The 16,673-nt window shown below is 59.2% G+C and overlaps 1 protein-coding gene across 5 annotated transcripts in view; it reads left to right on the top strand.

The window, feature by feature from the left end:
- NFATC1 (nuclear factor of activated T cells 1) overlaps nucleotides 1-16,673 on the top strand; it is a 123,389-nt gene that overhangs the window by 67,206 nt on the left and 39,510 nt on the right. For 2 of the 5 annotated variants that reach the window (XM_032152028.2, XM_032152027.2), the window contains exons 8-9: nucleotides 2,168-2,300; nucleotides 15,968-16,350. In XM_032152028.2, the coding sequence (XP_032007919.1) occupies nucleotides 2,168-2,300; nucleotides 15,968-16,350 (516 nt within the window). Of the gene's footprint in view, nucleotides 1-2,167; nucleotides 2,301-3,158; nucleotides 3,389-15,967; nucleotides 16,658-16,673 lie in introns of those variants that run through there. The other 3 variants (XM_032152026.1, XM_032152025.2, XM_032152029.2) reach the window with 2 other exon arrangements.

The following is a 16,673-nucleotide window of genomic DNA, read 5'->3' as shown; positions in this document are numbered from 1 at the left end:
CAGGCCCATCCAGTCAGGTAGGACCTAGGAAAACGGTCATGCACCGTCCAGCCTGCCCCAAAGGGTCCCGCCTCCGCCCATCCAGCCTGCCTCACGGGGTCCCCACCTCCACCCAGCCTGCCTCACGGGGTCCCTGCCTCCGCCCAGCCAGCCTCACGGGGTCCCTGCCTCTGCCCAGCCAGCCTCACGGGGTCCCTGCCTCTGCCCAGCCAGCCTGCCCCATGAGGTCCCCGCCTCCACCCATCCAGCCTGTCCCACAGGGTCCCTGCCTTCACCCCAGCCTGTCCCATGGGGTCCCCGCTTCCCCACTCCTCTTGCTGCTGCCCGTGAGTACCTCCCGGCCTGTTATTATTTCAGTCTCGGTTTCCGTGAGACGTTTCCTTCTTGTCTCTTCCCTCAGCTATTTCTGCTCTAAAGACCCTCCTGGTGTAGCTGCTGACTCCATCGCAGCTGCCCTGAGCACTGCTGAATTCAGAAAACAGCTTTGGAGGAAGCATCTCTTTATCCCCCGTACAAACGCCGAGACAGGCTCCGGGCGGCCAGAGCTTCCCGGGTCAGCCCAGGAGATGGCCAGGCCGGGCGAAGCCCAGACCCACAGTGCTCTGGGGGCAGCCCAGGCCCCGCGCACTGACAGCACTCATGGCCCCTCCAGCGGCAGCTTCAGCTCTCCTAGGGCAGCTCTGATGCAAGGCAAAGGCAGGAAGACGCCCATGTGCCATGGCTTCTGCTTCTTCCCAATGAACTGCAGTTAATTAAACAACACAGACCTGCTGCCAGGAGAAAGTGTGGCCCCCGGGCACAGCGCCCGGTTGGTGGGTGGGGGGAGGGGTGCGGGAAGGGCATGGCCCCTCTGCATCGGTGTCTGGGCCTCAGCTGTTTCATTATTTGTAAATGAAAGAACCTGGACCTGAAGTTATCTTCAGTTTTCTGTCTTTAACATTCTTAAGATTTCATTGTTAACATGATTCAATCAATTTGGCTAATAAGTTAGGTGCTGAGCTATAATTAATTATTTTAACAAAAGAATTAATACAATGGATTTTTCTCCTCCTTGTTAAACTAAGTCATACGATTATAAAAACGAAACTTTATAGATGCGACTCCTGCCAACCCTCTCCCCACATACCAAGTGCTGCCCTCGGCAGGGATGCCTGCATCACCCCAGTCATTTAGGGTCATTAGGGCCCTGAATAATGCTGGGGCCTGAGCACGCGGTCGGGATCTCCGTGTCCCAGCCCCCCACCCAGCCCCAACCTCTGCGAACAGCGCCACACACCCCATGGCTTGTGTTTCATGTGTATGCTTGAAAGAGCATGAGTTTTGTAAACATGCTCCTGGTTCTCATATTAAAAACATGAAAAGGTAACGGCAGCCTCCACACGCCGCCCTCTGCTGTCTGTGCCTCCGTGCCCTTGGCTGTTCCCACCCCGGGGTCTGCGGGGGTCAGGGTCTGCCTCTCTTCCTCAGTTGGAGTGAATTTGGGGTCTGACTGAGGACCTCGGCCATCGTCAAATGTGACAAACACAGGCCCTCCCCAGAGACCGCGTCTCCAGGAAGCACCTGCTCCTCCGGGTTTCACTGTAGTCACCTGAGCAGGTGCTGGGCCACCGAGCACTTCCATCACACAGCGGCTGGCGGCGGGGCCTTGGGTCATCTTCTGAAGGTCACCAACCCTTTGGCATCGGAGCAGGCAGAGCCTTTTGTGTCCCCACCAGGCCCCTTGCCCAGGTGGCCCCGGTCAACCTCCACCCTCAGGCACCCGGTCCCAGTTCTGTTTACAGCTTCTCTTTTCCTGGCTTCTTTCCCCATATTGACAAGATTTCAGTCTCAGGTTGGTCTTGTCTGCTCTGCTGCTCTGAGGAAGCCTCTTGGCTCCTAGGTGTGCAAGAAGCCAAGGGCAGCCCCTTCCCTGTGAGTGTGCATGTCCACACGCGTGTGCAGTTGGCGCAGAGCGTCCAGGGCTGTCATCGGCTGCTTCTGGACTGCCCAGGTGGCCGGTCGGGAGTTTACCGTCACAGCAGCCCTGCGCCGCCATGGAAACGCAGGGTGGCTGTGTGGCCACCGTGGCGCCGCCGTGGAAACGCTGGGTTGCTGTGTGGCCGCCGTGGCGCAGCAGCCGTCACCTGCCCGGTGCTAATTGTGCCTCCTGTGTGCCCTTCTCCTCTAGAATTCTCTGGTGGTTGAGATCCCGCCATTTCGGAATCAGAGGATAACCAGCCCCGTTCACGTCAGCTTCTACGTCTGCAACGGGAAGAGAAAGCGAAGCCAGTACCAGCGTTTCACCTACCTTCCCGCCAACGGTAACGCCATCTTTCTAACCGTAAGCCGTGAACATGAGCGCGTGGGGTGCTTTTTCTAAAGACGCAGAAACGACGTCGCCGTAAAGCAGCGTGGCGTGTTGCACGTTTAACTGTGTGATGTCCCGTTAGTGAGACCGAGTCATCGATGCCCCGAAAAGGAAAGGAAAAGGGAAGCTTCGGATGCATTTTCCTTGATCCCTGTTGGGGGTGGGGGTCGGGGGTTGCATACTCAGATAGTCGCGGTTATTTTGCTTCTTGCGAATGTATAACAGCCAAGGGGAAAACATGGCTCTTCTGCTCCAAAAAACTGAGGGGGTCCTGGTGTGCATTTGCACCCTAAAGCTGCTTAAGGTGAAAAGGCAAATAGGTATAGCTATTTTGCAGGCACCTTTAGGAATAAACTTTGCTTTTAAGCCTATAGTCCTGATGTGGTCTTTAAGGACGGTGAATGAGCTTTGTGCTGGGCAGACGTCCGCGAGACACTTCTCCAGGGATAACTTCATCTCCTGGGACCACGGGCATCCAGGCTAGGGCACCTTCTCCTCAACCTGCCTGCCCCTTACCCGCCGTGGGAATGGCTCCTTTTCACTCATAAAAAAAAAAAAAAAAAAAATCTTATCTTTTTAACCTTTAGGGTGTTTTCTTAAAGAAAATACCGTCGAGTTTGTTTTTTCAGTCCCTGAACCAGTAGAAGAGAAAGGCGTCCCCCACGCCATCTCGGGCTTCCTTTGTGGGTATAGGCCACTCCCCCCAGCTCGGAGAGGACAGTTAGCTGTCATCCTGAATTTTACTGTATTTTGGGTAAGCTTAACTAACATCAACAATCTTTTTATATTGCTTTTTTTCTAAAAACTGCAGAGATTCCTATCATCTGAGAGGGAAATTACACACTGGGAACTAATTGCAAAAGGAGCCGCGTTCTCTTAGTGAAGTCAGTGTGTTTTTGAAGGTTTCCATTTTCTCTGAATGTAAACAGCATTTGTAATAGATCAGATCCTAAGAAAGCCCTTGAATCCCCATGTTCACACCAAACTGTTGGGACTCCCTGTTTTATCAGGCAAGCTCTAGAAATGCCTCTCAAGATGTGGAAAATGGGGTTTTGCTGTAAAGTCGCTGTATCCTGAGAGTGTCTGTGAGACAGAGCTGTAGGGGTGACGTGCAGCCCCCAGCCCAGCCCTTGTGGGGAAGAGCCTCATGCTCTGGGACCCCCAGGATTGTGGGGAGGGCCTCATGCTCTGTGACCCCCTGGGGTTTACGTGGTCTGTGCCGCCCACACTTAGTCAGCCCAACCCATTCTTGGAACAAAGTACAATATATCTTACAGAAGAAAATATTTCATCTTTTTCTGAAAATATAATGATTGTGTCCTAATTAAACTTCAAGCATGGTTGACCAGAAATTGAATGTTTTAAAGAAAACCTAGGCCTTATAGAGAAGAATGCTTTCCAGAGCAGTGCATTAATTTTTTTCTTATTTGCTCGGCACGCAGCAGTCCCCACCATGGGTTTGAGCAGCACTGAGTTTAGCACAGATCACACATCTCAGAGGCAGAAGGGGCGTGCGGGGAGCGTACCTGCCCTTCACAGGCGGGAGGTGGAGGCCCCCAGGACCGTGGCCAAGCATGAAGCCGGTGGGGCTGAGCCGCTCCTGCTACCTCCAGTCCACACCCCACCCGGCAGCCGGCCGTCCTGTCCTACCAGCTGCACTCCTGCCTCGGTCGGCCCCAGCTCCCCTCTCAGCTCCGTGCCCGGTGTGGACGTCTCTCCTGGAGCCCCTGCCCAGTGTCCTGGCTGCACCCTCCACCCTACATCTGCCCCAGCATGGCTCAACGCAGGCCGGGTTCCCCAGGCTCGCCCTGGGCACCAGCCTTCACCCGTCCTCCCTCTCTTTGCCTCCATCGTCTCTTCTCTCCTGGACATAGCACGATGGTCCCTGGGTGACCATCCCAGGTCCCCACAAGCACACTGACCAGCCCTACCAGCCCCCAGGGCTCCCTGGCTCCCTATCACCCCACCTGGTCCTGGGGGCTGTGACCGTAACCTGCACCAGACTGTGAGCCCCTCAGGCAGAGCCCCCAGGCTGCCGCAGGGCGAGATCCTCACTGTTGACACTATGCCTACCTCGAGGCCACTGTCAGTGTGGTTCTTAAATAAATAAATGAACGAATGGAAACCAGCACCCAGGTATCCGTGTTCCGTCCCGCGTTCCCGCTGCACTTCCTGCCTCTGCAACCCCGGCTGGGTCTGAGGACGCCGAGGCCACTCCAGGACCTGCGTCCTCCGTGCTGTGCATCTGTGTCTTGGGGTCCAGCTCAGAAGGCTTCTGCCACATGGTCCGAGAGATAGTTGTCAGCTCTCCTTCCACAGACCGTGGAGGTGGAGGCAGGACGGGTGGGTGTGGGTAGAAGACAGCTGGTTAGCAAGCACCGGCCTGATTCAAAGCTGCTCTTGGCTTTTTCCCTTTTCTACGCCGTCGTCATGGGATCGTTAGCAGTCTAGGTATCCTCTGTGCCAATGAGCTTCGGGTCTGCACGCCCGGGGGTCACGGCAGTGAGGGGCGGACTCCTAGGGTGGTGAAATGTACTGTTGACATGCACAGGATGACAACAGTGAAACCACTTAAACTCCAGCTGTGGAATTCATTTCACGTACACGTTTGTAAAGTCAAGTCTCATTTTAGGGTTTCTTTCAAAATTGCCGTCCCCACAGGCAGCACAGGGAGGCCCCTCCGAGAGCTCTAGGCATTTGGAATCCAGGTGCCCGAGGTGTCTGGTGCTTGTGGGGGGCGGGTTGGGGACACGCCTTGGCCACCAGCCGCCCGCACTCCTCATCTCAGCGCCGAAGGCGTCCTGTGATGACTTGGCTGAAGATGAACTCAGTCCACAGCCCCTGTCCCAGCCCCGCCTCCCGTCTTCAGGGGGCCTCGAGTCTCTCCTTTCGTCAGAAGGTCGGGTCAGAAGGCTGACCCAAAGCTCAGCCTCCGGAATCAGGCATCTGAGTGCAGGGGGCCCCTGGGCTTGGGTGGGGCTGACGCCTTTGGCTGATGGTCTGTGATGGGGCCCAGGGGGAGAGTTCCCTTCACCCTCCCTGCTGGGGGCAGGCATTACATGGGGAGAAGTTCCCAGCAGAATGTATGAGCCCCATGAACGGAGCAGGCATAGTCCTCGGGGCATCCTGCCGGCCGCCCCTCCTGACATCCCGGCTTGCTGCCCGGTGAGGAAAGTGAAAACGTTGTCTGCAGTTAAAGAGGCTGGAACACACGCGTCCATAGAGAGGCTTCCTGAGCAGTTTGTCTGTCACTGTTTGGAACACACACGTCCACAGAGAGGCTTCCTGAGCGGCTTGTCTGTCACTGTTTTTGTTTAACTGCGCCTGAATTTAATCTCCCGTAAGGCGCGTTAGGAGGGCTGAGGGATGATCTGGTGCCAGGAAGGTTGGCAGTTCCGAGAGGTTATTCCAGCAGGTCAGCATTAAAGGTGGAGAGAGGCGAACCTGGAACGCAGGGACCCTGCCCAGGTCTGGTTAGAAGGCGGCGTCCGCGTGGCCTGGAGCTTGCGTGAGGGGTGCACTTGTGCCCCCAGATACAAGCAGGCAGGGCTGGGTATTTGTCCCGTGGCGGGCCACGGGCACTTTGGAGAAAGAAAACCAAGTTACAAACTCAAAATTACCTACCAAAGTCAGCATTTTTTTAAGCGAGAAAATAAAACATGACAAATGCCAGGTCTTTTTGTCTGAAATCGTTTTAGTCGGTTACCTGGAAACGCTTCCAGGGCTCCTGAGCTGGGGACACGGAGCTCTTCCCCCATCAGTGCCCAGGAGAAGCTGCTCCCGGCCCTAGGTCCCCGTGGGAACACACAGCCAGCCCTGCCTCTGTGGGGGTCCCTTTCGTGGCCAGAGCCCCCTTCCTCGGGACACGCGGTCCAGCTGAGGGTCATCCCGTGACAGGGAGTGGCTGCTGTGATGACCCAGGGACAGAAACAGCTTTGACCACAGAACATGACGTCCAGGTTGCGAAGGCGTCAGAACAGATCTGCCTCGGGATCTGGGGGTCCCTCACCGGGGGTGGGCATGGGCCCCGAGCCCAGACAGGAGCCAGCTGGAGACTCAAACGTCACGAAGAAGGGAAGACGTGCTTGCCTCCCCCGGTACTAATCAGCCCCTCTGGTGGCCCTGCAATGATGACCTAGGCCTGAGAATCTGTTTCTGCCTCAAGGGGTAGAAAGGGAAATAGATTCCATTACTTCCCTGTTTGCAATGGATTATTAAATCCAGCAGTAACCGTGGCATCGGAGAGGTGTTGGTACAGAGGGAGCCGGGGTCCTGTGGCCTTGGGTCCACCCCAGAGATCGTCACGGGAGAGAGCTGCTCAGGGTGTGAGCCGTGGGGCGGGGGCGGCTGTGAAACTGAGGTCCACCGCCCAGGGTCGACAGCTGGGGGCTTGTCTCCGCTGGTGCTTCCCAGGCAGCAGGACGGGCCCCTCTAGGAAGCCCCCTCCAGATGGCGTGGCCGAGGCCCCCAGTAAGCTCAGCTGGGGCTGTGTGAGCGGAGGGGCTCGGAGCACCCCGCAAGGGATCCACCTGGTTGCAGACAAGCAGTCCTGGGCCGCTGCCCGACCTCCATGCCCTTCCGCTCAGCCCAGCAGCCTCCCCTTCCCAGGGGTTTCCCATTCTGCCTTTTCCCTGGACTTTCCAGCTCACTTTGTCCAAGTCCACTGCACGTAAAGCTTGATCCTGAGACAGTGAAGTTCGTGAGGTCTCTGCAGATGCTCAGCGGCCCCAAATCGCCCTTTCACCGCCATTGGCCAAAAGCACAGCCTGGGTGGGCCTCGAACAACTGTAGCCTCTTCCCCTCCTCTCCCCTCACCCCACACACTTGGAGGCACCCTGGGGCTGGGCCTGAGCTCGGCTCTCACTGCAGAGTGAACCTGCCCACCTCAGACACCCAGGCATGGCTCCCGCGTTCCCTCATCTGATCCTGCCACTGTGGCGGCTGCCTCCCGACAACGTCAGGTCAGCCCCGGCCTCGCGGTGCTCCGGGTTTCAGCCTTGAGAGACTTGCCATGTGTCGGCTGTGGGCGCCGTGATGCACCAGGGCCTGGTCACGGGTTCTCAAAGCAGAGATTCTCCTGGCACCCCTCGTGTGCCCTCCAAGGGCCTAAAATGCAGACGACCCACACTCCGTGCCCTGTCCTGCGCAGGAAACAGGGTGGCCTCCCCTTTCTGCAGCTTGTGGGGCTCGAGCCGGGACCCCACACTGATGTCTCAGCCCAGCTTTGCCCCAGCTTAGAAGTCCCACCTGATTTCAAACACAGCGGATGACGCTGACATTTCCAGCCCACAGCGTGGCCTGCACCGCGCTCCAGGTCGCCACAGGGGTGAGAATTCTGGGAGCCCAGCTGCCAAGTGCTTCTAGGGTTGGAGCTGAGCTGGCCCCACCTGTGAACAGCGGCCTGGGGGCCCCTCATCCCTGTTCTACTGAAAGCCCCACAACCATCCGGGGGAGGCAGCTTTTATTAAATTTCAGTTTTTGTCGGTTGCCTCGCTCTTCAGACAGCAAGTGAGGGAAGCGTGTTCTCATCCTCACTGTCGACGTTGTAAACCTGAGGGAAGGGAATTCTCTCTCACGTGCTGTAGGGTGCTGGCCCCACCAGGCCTCCCAGGAGACCTCCCCATACGTCAGAAGAAGGGCTCCAACTGAAAGGGAGGCCGGAGATGTGCTCGCAAAAACCACCCCCAGCAAGACGCCAGGCATCCTAGCCACCCGACATTCAGGCCGTGCATGTCCTCAGAGCCTGTTTTAAAGTGGGAGGGATTTGGGGTGGAAAATTGCTCCTGCAGAAATCAGAGATGAGAAAAATAAATTAGGGAACCAGCGTCGGGATCCAGACTGCTGTGAAAGAGCCACGGGGCTCAGCATCCAACGGGTGCACCTGGGCCTGGGCGAGTCCGGCTCCAGAAGGCGGGTAGGGCCAGGAGCCTGAGACGGGATGAGAGGGTGGGAAGGGGCTTGTTGAGAAATCTAAGGGCCACGGGCCACCAAAAACCAACCAGGAGGTGTGAGTCAGTGGGGAGGCTGGGCGCCAGGAAGCCTGCGCTCTGGGACATGCGTGCGGCAAGAGGAGCGCCCTGAGCTTGGCGACGCTGGCCGCGCACCTGGGAGGGATCCGCCTGTCCACGTGGAGCCGCCCCCGGCCGGCGTTGGCCATGCTGCCGCCCCACCGTGGCTCCGTGGCTCCAGCCGGAATGGCAATGCCTGGTTCCACAGCTGCCTGGGAGCGTGAGTCACGTGCCCCACAGAACACGGCGGGCAGCCCAGGTGAGGATTGGCGAAAGCCGACGGATGTGTTTTGGCTTGTGTGGTCTGTGGGAGCGTCCTCTGTCATCAGCCTAATGGGCAACAGATCCCGCCTCACCGTGCCCTGGAGCAGCTGCGTCCATGGACACCCCACAGCCTGACGCCCCCCTCGCGCTTCCCCTCACGTTTCCCTGCACCGCCGTACCATCCTGGCTCCGTCGCTGCCACCTGAGACCCCCATCAAGTAGCTGAGCTCTGTGCCTGTTTTCACACTTCTGTATGTGTAGGAGGCCCTCCACCGATGTTGATCGGGGTCAACGTGATAAACCTGAGGGAGAGGGAATTCTCTCACCCCCACGGACGCACAGGATGGGTATGGGGGCAAAGTGAGATCATGAACAAAAGCACTTGGGTCCGTCCTGGACACATCGCCGGGATTAGCCACGGTTGTCAGCCACCACAGAGCTGCGGTTTCAGCCTGGAGGTCTGTGGCGTGCGTGGTTGGAGTACTCACCGGACTCACGTGGTTGTGACTCCGGAAGATCGTGCCTTCCTGGAAACCTTGGAATGCGCTTCAGCAGGAACGCCAGTGAAGAGTGGGGGAGAGAGCACGAATTCCCAAAGGCGGATGGAGTTCGGAAGGACCCTTCTCTGTCTCCCACATCAGGCGGTGCCTGGTTGGTGCAGATTCACCCCCCTGGTGGGCTGTGGTTCCCTCACCTGCTCTGGAAACTGATCTTGGCTCTGAACATGAAGAAATGATGCCCTCTCAGCCTCGAGGGACCGTGAGAAGGCAGCTCTATCCGCTGTTTTCTTTCATTGTTTGAGAAAAGTCATGCCCCGGAGGTGTCATTCCTGGTTGTTTATGTTGATGGCAAAACTTGGACTCTTGTCGTACAGCAAACAGAAGACAATCTGATCTTTGTTTTCCAGGGGTTTAGACTTTGAACAAAACCCCTTTTGTCCAGTACTGTAGCGTGTACCTGGTAGAGTAATTCAAGCTCAACACGAGGTTGCATAAAAATGCGGGCCTGGGGGAGAAGTGAACTGTCCTGGGATCATTCCTTGCTGTGCACGGCACCTGCAGCCTGCAGGCAGCTCGGCGCTAGATCTCCCCGCCCCCGACGCCACCTGGGGACCAGATGTTACTGTTGGCGGAAGAAGGGGGTCCAGGGCACTGTCTCAGCCTTTGGGGCTTCCACAGTGGAGCACCACCGGCCAGGCACCTTGTAAACAACAGACATTCATTTCTCACAGCTCTGGGGGCTGGAAGTCTGAGGTTGGGGCTGGTACGGTCGGGTTCTGGTGAGGACCGTTCCAAGTTGCAGATAGCCAAAATCCTGCCATATCCTCACGTGGCAGGGCAGGCGATTTGTCTCTTCCTCCTCGTGGGACGGCAGTCCCGTTGGATCAGGGCCCCACCCTGATGACATTGTTTAACCCCCAGTTACCTCCTGCAAACCCCATTCTCAAGTAGAGTCACGCGGACGGGGGTTAGGGGTTCAACATGAGGTTGAGGGGACACGATTCCGTCCATAGCAGTGACCCCACTTGTCTAAAGCCACAGGGCTGGGCCTGCCCCCTGCCCCCCTGCCTGCCCATCCCCAGGTCCCCGTTCTTGCCCCCAGGCCCCCCACCCCCCCGCCAGGTGCTGCCTGTGCTGCAGACAGAGCCCCTGAGGAGCCAGGAGCTGCCGGGCACCAACCACACAGGAAGCCAACGGATGGGGCAGGCTCGTGTCTGCCGCCGTGTCGCTCGTGCCGATTTTCATTCTCAGATCTTGTCACCTCTTATAGCAGAAGGGGGCCCTGAAGACCCCAGCTGTCCCCCGGGAGCCAGGCCACACCAAGGCAGCCAAGGGGACTACGTTGGGAGAAGGATGTGGTCGGGGCCATTAAGAGCTGTGAGGAGCCCCCAGGTCCACCCTGGGTGAGGGGCTCTGCCTGCCCTGGGGCTGCATAGACCTGGCTGGGGCTTTAGAACAGGAACCGTTCGAGGGGCTGCGGCTGGTGAAGCCCACTCACGTCCTGGCTCCTGTTGCCGTGTAGGGATGGCAGCCCATTTTCCAGGCTTGGGGGTTCTTTAAGAGAGGCCAGGATTGTGCCGAACACTCTTTGGCTGACGATGGCCGTGGCAGGGGCTTTGGGAGGGGAGGTCCTGGGGGAGAGGCTTGCCCAGCTCACTGCCTACGTCTGTGGCCAGAATTGGCACCTGCATGGGGCCTGGAAACGTCGTGCTCACCTGGGGCGGAAGCCGCCCTCCAGGACTCAGCTCCCAACGCCACTGCTACCGAGGCAGACTCTCTGCAGCAGCATCAGGGAGAAGCTGGGCCCCAGAACAGCACCAGGCACGGGACAGGCCCTCCTTGCCTTCCACGGAGGACACAAATGTGAGGCCCGGGTCTGCGGGGACAGTTTACCTGTCAGCTCTGCATGCCGCTGACCGCTGCGCGCCGCCTCCACAGACAGTCCCCGTGGATGATGGGGCTGCTGTGGACACTGGGGCTGCCATGGACGATGGGGCTGCCGTGGACGATGGGGCAGCCACCATGGACAATGGGACTGCCATGGACACCGCAGCCAGCCTGCTCTGTGGGAATATGCTTTGTAAAGCCAGCCGGCCCTGAGGCCAGCACTCGCCTTCCACACTCTGCTCTTTGTAACGAGTTTCATAAACTCACCCTCAAGTGATTGGTGTTTCTGGTGCACCATTGCTTAGCCTGAAAATGAGCTGCCCTTTTCCTGAGCCCATCCGTTCGCCACCTCCACCCCAGCCCCGCGTGGCTGATATCATCAGGAGGCAGCCAGAGGCCACCTGGCGCAGGGTGAGCCCGGAACACGTGCTCTCAGCATGAACTGGGCCTGTGCGGCTCCCTCCACGGGCAACAGTGTGAACTGGGCCTGTGCGGCTCCCTCCACGGGCGAGACTCCCAGGCTCTCATGCAGACGCTCGCTCACTTCCTCACTGATAGGATGTATCTTACGAGGCTCTGATATACAGAGCAGGCATCCGTCTTCTCTGAAACCCACACAAAAAGCACAGTTTAGGCCAAGCCCAGGTGCAGTATGTTCATGCGTTTAAGCTTCTTAGATGCTGGGATGTGGAAGCAGCCGTGTGGCTTTCCTTTGCTTGTGAAGGTGAGTTTGCACTTTCCAGCTTCTCTCTGTATTGGGAAGGCTGCAGCTCTCCAGGACGTGACTTAGCAGAGAACATCCCGCTGCATCCTCATAGGCCAGCGGGTCAGGCGGGGCCATCCCAAAATGTCCCCCGTGGGTGCCAGGTGCCTCGCGGGTCCCTGCCAGCCACGGCCCTTTGTCCCTGGCTGTGCTTCGCAGCAGTGCTCCTTGGGGCAAGGACAGGGAGATGGGGCAGTCGCCTAGGGAAGGCCCGGTCCCAGTGGGAGGCAGCCTCGGAGCAGCTGGGATGGCACAAGATGCCTCTGCCAGGGCTGAGAAACCATCCGGCCAACCCCAGACTTGAGCCGGACTTCATGGGCAAGGCTGGGAGGAGCCTCGTGGAGACCCAGCCCAGGGAGACCCCAGCCCAGGGAGGGGCACCGCGGCAGGAACAGGCCCGCACCTGCAGGGTCAGCCCGGGCCACCTTCCAAGCACGGTGACCACACCCGCAGCTCATGCTGCCAGCTCTGGGCCAAGGGACCTGGACTGGCTCTCCAGACTCACAAGATGCCATCGTGGGCAGGGCACATGCGGTGATCCCAGGCTTCGAGTCGCTGCCTCCAGCTCCCTGCAAATAGCTCTGGGCGGGAGAGGAGCAGCGGGCAGGCACACGACTTTATTCCTGAGCGGAGCCTGTTGCCACAGCCTCTGTGGACTGGAGCCCCGGGCTTCAGAAAGAGAGGGAGCGCCTGCTTGTGGGTGGGGGGGACAGGAGCAGCCAACCTGGTGGGGTTCCAGCGAAGCGTCCACTCGGCCTTCTGCTTGCCCCTGGGAGTGGTGGACACATCAGTGCTGGGCCTGCTCCGAACCTGCAGGGCAAGCAGCCCGTGCATCCCGATGCCACTGCCGGCCGTCAGCATCCTGGGGAGGTGGGTCGTGTGTCCCAGCGCCGTGTGCCCCTCGCCACCACGATCCTAGGTCAGGATTTCCCCAGGAAGAATCCATGTGGCTGGAGAGATGTGGGGGTTAATGCCGGCGCCACTGCGGTTTTAAATGGGCAGTGTCTGCGCTGTGTTCTTGGTGTTCTCCAGCCAGCAGCAGCAGACGCCACCCGGTTGCCCCAGCCCCAACGGCTCTCTGGCATCACCGGCCTTGGCCCATGGGGCGACTGATTTACAGGACAGCTGTGCACGGGGCCTTTAGTGTCCGGCAGAGCTGGTGGGTGAGAGTTTTTAAAGCGCTTGGGGGACACTTCACAGAAGAGGCGCACTGGCCCCCGTGCCTGGCCATGCTTCTGCGCCCTGGCTGAAAATCCCATGCAGCGGACAGAGGATCCCAACAGGGTATTAATTTAACCTTCCAGCCATGTGCTTTTGCTTAAGATCATAAACTCTGAAAATTACCAGCCTAATTTAGAATGGAGGCTTGGCCATTCGGGACACCAGCGTCTTCTGAGCGGGAGAGATGTGGGTGCCCACCGGCGTCTCACTCCCACGTCTGGGCCTGTTTCCGGTGACCCCTGCACCACTCAAAGGCGCAGGCCTGAGTTCACGGAGACCACTGGCTAGGCCCTGCCTCTGGGGCTCCCCATCGTCTGGCTTTGTCGTGGACTCGTCATTTCTGGATTTACCACATGCTTGAAGCTGGAACAGCAGGAAGGGGCAGTTCCTGAGGCCCAGCTGCATCCGCAGAGCTGGTGGGGGTGCCATGGCCTGAGGCCAACCTGTGTGCCCTGGATGAAAATGACTCCAGCTCTGTGGTCTCCAGACGGTGGTTAGAGCCCCACCCTCCACAGGCACCGCCTCCCGCCACCCCTTCAAAAAAGCGTTGCAGCCCAGGGCCCAGATATTCGACTTTCTAATGTAAAGCGAGGTGGGTAGGATTTCCCAGTCTATGTGAGGGCGCCTTCTCCTCCGCAGCCCCCTGACTTGCACAGGCAGTCCTGGGGCTCTGCCCCCTCCGTGAACCCTCAGCTGAAGAGGGCAGCCCCAGAGGCAGCCACATTCAGGTGGCTGGAGGCAGAGTCCTCCCCTCAGGAACCCCCCGCCACCCAGCGCTGCCAGGGCTTGTGCACCTCCTTCAGCCCGAACTAAGGAGAACGCGCGGGCTGAGAGCCGCAGACCCCTGGCTCCTGGGGTGTGATTCCAGCGTGACCTGGTTCCTGGGGTGTGATTCCAGCGTGACCTGGTTCCTGGGGTGTGATTCCAGCGTGACCTCGGCGGCGCTTATAGGGCGGGGTGGCTGACAAGGCTGGGGGAGCACACTCATCCTCCCCCCTGCCCGGGGCACCACTGCAGAGGCAGCCGCTGGCCTCATCCTCCAAGCTTCACAGCTTGGCCCGCACTCCCTGTGTTCACTGTGGCTGGATTTGCCCCAGGCCAAAGGCTGGGGACGCCTGGGGTGCAGAGCCCCAGGAAGGCCTGGCACGACCCTCAGCAGAGTGTGGCTTTATGGGCCCTGGTCAGTGAGCTGCAGGCTGTGTCCTGGGAAGGCCTTGTAATCACGATGGCCCCGTGATTTTCTTCCTGCCTCCTGGTCGTCAGCACCTCCTGGTCACCCACCCCCTCTAAAACCTCAGCCTCCCTACTCAGTGTGCAGGGCGGACGATAGAAAGATTTGAATGAGTGAATGAAAGTAGGGACTTGAAAAGTCAGCACAAAAGCAACAAAATGCAGCGACTCCACTGGGAATCTCTGGGTGGAAAGCTCTGGTTCACTTCCTCCGGACTCAGGCTGGTGAGATCCTACAGCTGGGAATGGCCCGTACGGGTTAGTCCCTGTGATGCCTCCAGCGTGGCAGGAAGGTGGCTTGGCCACCACGGATGACTCGCCCCTGCCCTCACGACCACTGGGACCTGTGTGGGGGGCGGGGGCGGCTGCAGGGGAGGCTGCACGTGGCACAGGTGCTCCTGCATCGCGAGCTGCAGGAAAACGCCGTCTCCATCGTTCGCAGCTGCTGGTGGACTCCCCGGCACCCAGCCGTGGTGGGGAACAGCTGCATGGATGTGGGTTCAAGCCCAGGGCTAAATATTTTCTGTCGAATTGTGGAAATGCTTTTGTTTACTGCAGGAGGCTGCCAGGCCCTCTGTGGCGGTGAGTGTTTGCACCGGGAGCCTGTGGGCCGGCTTTGGGGGCCACGCATAGGCCCCCAGGTGGTGACGGGAGGGGAGTTTCCCTCCCTGTGGCCGACCCTGCTGCCAAAAGCCCACCAGTGTGCAGCCCATGGGGAGGAGAAAACAGGCTGAGGAAACCTGCTCACAGCTTGCTGTCTGCGTAGCATTCGCTCAGAGTGGCGCCGCGCGTCTGTTAGGAATTTACGTGCGCCATTGCGAGAGCTTTAGAGCCACTGAGGCGTCTGATGTCTCCTCTAAGTAGCACGAGAGGCCTGAGACCAGCAGAAAAACAGCAACCGCAGGAATGCCGGCTGGGATCCGCCTCACCGCTCCTGCTGACTGCACGCCCTGCCTGTTTTCTTCCCGACACCCCCGCAGAAGCAGGCACAAAGGCTGGGGTGGGCGCGGGCCGGGAGCCGGTGTCGGCTCTGGCCCAGTCCTGGCAGAGCAGCCTTGGGGACCCGGCGCCCGACCTGTAGGCTCCTCCCCAAAGCCCTGGACTTCTAGGGAGGGCTGGGTGGGAGAAAGCTCTAGAAACTCGGGAGCCCCCTGTTGTGTCCAAGGCTGCCCGGTCACGGCCTCCACACAGCTCATCCCTTTAGAAGGGGACTCAGGAGCACCGTGGAGGCGGTCCCGCCTCTGCGACAGCGTTTTTCTTTCGCAGTGACGGACGGCTTCTCTCCGGGAGCAGTCATTCACCTTTGCGGTAGGATCTTTACTGACTCCTGAAAGCCGTCTTGTTGTGTGTTCGAGTTCACCAAATGTGCAGACATTCATCAAACTGAGTGTCGGCAGCAGAAATGCAGTCATGCATCTAAGTTGAAACTTTCGCTTTGATCCCTACAAATCCACAGGCCCCTGGGTCCAGGGCTCCCACTGCAGTTTGCAAGTGGACTTTCATAGCACGTTAGTGCTGCAGGAGATTCCAAGGAAAACAGTCCTCGCCAGTATTAGAACCAGCTGCGACTCTCTCAGCCGATGACTCACGCCGTTTTTTTTTTAATGGGGTGGGAGAACCAGGCAGGAGACAGAGGGACCCAGTCAGGGCCCTGTTGGTTTTGCGGAGGGCGTCCCAGCCACAAGCCTGCCTGATCATACTCATCCACAACTCATGTTTATGTAATTTTTTTTTTTCCTTCTCACAGTTCCAATTATAAAAACAGAACCCACTGATGATTATGAGCCTGCTCCAACCTGTGGACCGGTGAGCCAGGGGTTAAGTCCTCTCCCAAGACCATACTACAGCCAGCAGCTCGCGATGCCCCCGGACCCCGGCTCCTGCCTCGTGGCCGGCTTCCCGCCCTGTCCGCAGAGAAGCACCCTGATGGCAGCGGCCCCCGGTGCGAGCCCCAAGCTCCACGACCTTTCTCCCACCGCCTACACCAAGGGCGTCGCCAGCCCAGGCCACTGTCACCTCGGACTCCCGCAGCCAGCCGGAGAGGCCCCCGCCATCCAGGACGTGCCCAGGCCAGTGGCCACACACCCCGGCTCGCCCGGGCAGCCGCCCCCGGCCCTGCTGCCGCAGCAGGTGAGTGCGCCTCCGAGCAGTAGCTGCCCCCCTGGTCTTGAACACTCGCTCTGCCCCAGCAGCCCCTCTCCTCCACTCCCGCCCGCCGCCCAAGAGCCGACCTGCCTGCAGCCCTGCAGCCCAGCGTGCCCGCCCGCCACGGGCCGCCCGCAGCACCCGCCGCCCACGGTCCGCAGGGACGAGTCTCCGACCGCCCGGCCACGGCTGCTGCCCGAGGCGCATGAGGACGCTAGTCCTAATTTGGCCCCTATTCCTGTAACGGTCAAGCGAGAGCCTGAAGAATTGGACCAGTTGTACCTGGATGACGGTGAGTGCCCGCAGCC

This window comes from Hylobates moloch, unplaced genomic scaffold (genome assembly GCF_009828535.3).
Source record: "Hylobates moloch isolate HMO894 unplaced genomic scaffold, HMol_V3 SCAFFOLD_5, whole genome shotgun sequence".
NCBI classification, from domain to species: Eukaryota; Metazoa; Chordata; class Mammalia; order Primates; family Hylobatidae; genus Hylobates; species Hylobates moloch.
This window is presented reverse-complemented; position numbering and strand designations above follow the sequence as displayed.